This window comes from Nematolebias whitei, chromosome 14, assembly GCF_014905685.2.
Source record: "Nematolebias whitei isolate Nwh7 chromosome 14, NemWhi1, whole genome shotgun sequence".
NCBI lineage: Eukaryota > Metazoa > Chordata > Actinopteri > Cyprinodontiformes > Rivulidae > Nematolebias > Nematolebias whitei.
In genome coordinates this window covers 1,825,293-1,826,786 of record NC_056511.1, presented here as the reverse complement: position 1 = coordinate 1,826,786, position 1,494 = coordinate 1,825,293, and the positions used below count along the sequence as shown (strand labels likewise).

Below are 1,494 nucleotides of genomic sequence, written 5' to 3'. Positions count from 1 at the left end.
GGAGGAGGAGGAGGAGGAGGAGGAGGAGGAGGAGGAGGAGGAGGAGGTGGGGGCTCACCTGAAAGGCAGCTTCGTATTTGGCGAGAGCGTCGGCCACCGACGCCGTTGGAGGCAACATGAACCAAAGATGGACGGCCACGCAGCGCTTCCAGTCCAGCTCGGAGCACACGTTCACCGCCGAGTCCGAGGACTGCCACACCTGCAGCGACAACAACACCCCGACTCAAGACCTCTGCACAACATCTGCACAACATCTGGACTCTGGCTGGAACTCAAAGGTTCTCACAGGTTTCCCAGCGAGCAGAGCGAAGATCCGCAGCCGCTCCTCGCTCAGGTAGCGGTCCGTGTGCATGCGGCTCCAGTCTGCGAGCTGCAGGGCCAGCAGGTCTCTGCAGAACTGGGAGCCCACGGCCTGGGACAGCAGCAGGGACAGGCGGTGGTCCCCTGAAGACAAACGATGGACACGCTGTCAAACGAACCGTCTACAGTCGGACTTTTGTTCGTTCACAGAAACCGCGCTCTGCGTCAGGAGTTTATCTTTTCCCGGGAGCTTTGAACGCATCACGGCCGAGCCCCAGCACCTCCTCCTCACCTCCTTTCTGTGCGAGTCGACACGCCTCGCTGATGCGGCCGCCCGTCAGGAAGCTGAAGATGGCGTCCGTGTGGCGGCCTTTCCCCAACAGACCCAACTCCTCCTCCACCCTGCAGGAGGCGCCGCGGGACAGCCAGGCCGAGAAAGTGCGCCTCCTCTGCAGCTGCTGCTCGTACTCACCAAGCGGCTCGGCGTCGAGCTCCTGGTCCGAGGGGCCCGACCGGCCCCACAGGGCCTCGCACAGGGTCCAGACCTCGGCCCAGTCCCCCAGGAGGGCTGCAGGGACAGGGAGGTGGGGTTAGACAGCAGGTCGGGCCGGTTCTGAACGGAGCGGCTGATACTCACGCTCGGCGCCGCCCCGCTTGGCGTTCAGCTCCGTGATCCAGTCTGCGTACTGGTGCAGCGCCGCCACGCCGGCCTGAGGCCGCACCACGGGACAGCTGGTTCCATCTGGGACGCTGACGGTGCTGTTCTCCAGACAGATCTGCAGGGGGCGCTGCACCACCTCCTCCTCCTCCTCCTCCTCACTGAGCTTCCCCTGAGGGGGGTCCAGACCCAGCAGCTGCTCCAGAACCACCTTGTAGGGACTTTCAGCCAGCCTGAAACACACACAGGTCACTGAACCACCGTCTAGTTGTCCTGTTTCCCTTTACTGCTGCTGCTCACCTGAACTGAAGCTCAGACTGCTTCACTTCAACAAACTTTAACACATTTCATCACTTCACACTCAGTCAGCACGATTCTTATAATGACCACACAAGTCCCTCGTTTATCACGGGGATCTGAACACTGAAGACCCGCGATAAGTAAAAGAACACAAAGCAGGAATATTAGTACAAGTACATATTTATATACATATTCAATTATATATATATATATATATATATATATATATATATATA

At 58.7% G+C, this 1,494-nt stretch overlaps 1 protein-coding gene across 1 annotated transcript in view; it reads right to left on the bottom strand.

Annotated features, from left to right (window-relative positions):
* Window positions 1-1,494, bottom strand: part of nup98 (nucleoporin 98 and 96 precursor) — a 21,871-nt gene that overhangs the window by 4,659 nt on the left and 15,718 nt on the right. The window contains exons 26-29 of the mRNA XM_037687756.1: window positions 938-1,191; window positions 593-868; window positions 287-444; window positions 59-199 (exon numbers count right to left, since the gene is read on the bottom strand). Coding sequence (XP_037543684.1) covers window positions 59-199; window positions 287-444; window positions 593-868; window positions 938-1,191 — 829 coding nt within the window. The remainder of the gene's footprint in view (window positions 1-58; window positions 200-286; window positions 445-592; window positions 869-937; window positions 1,192-1,494) is intronic.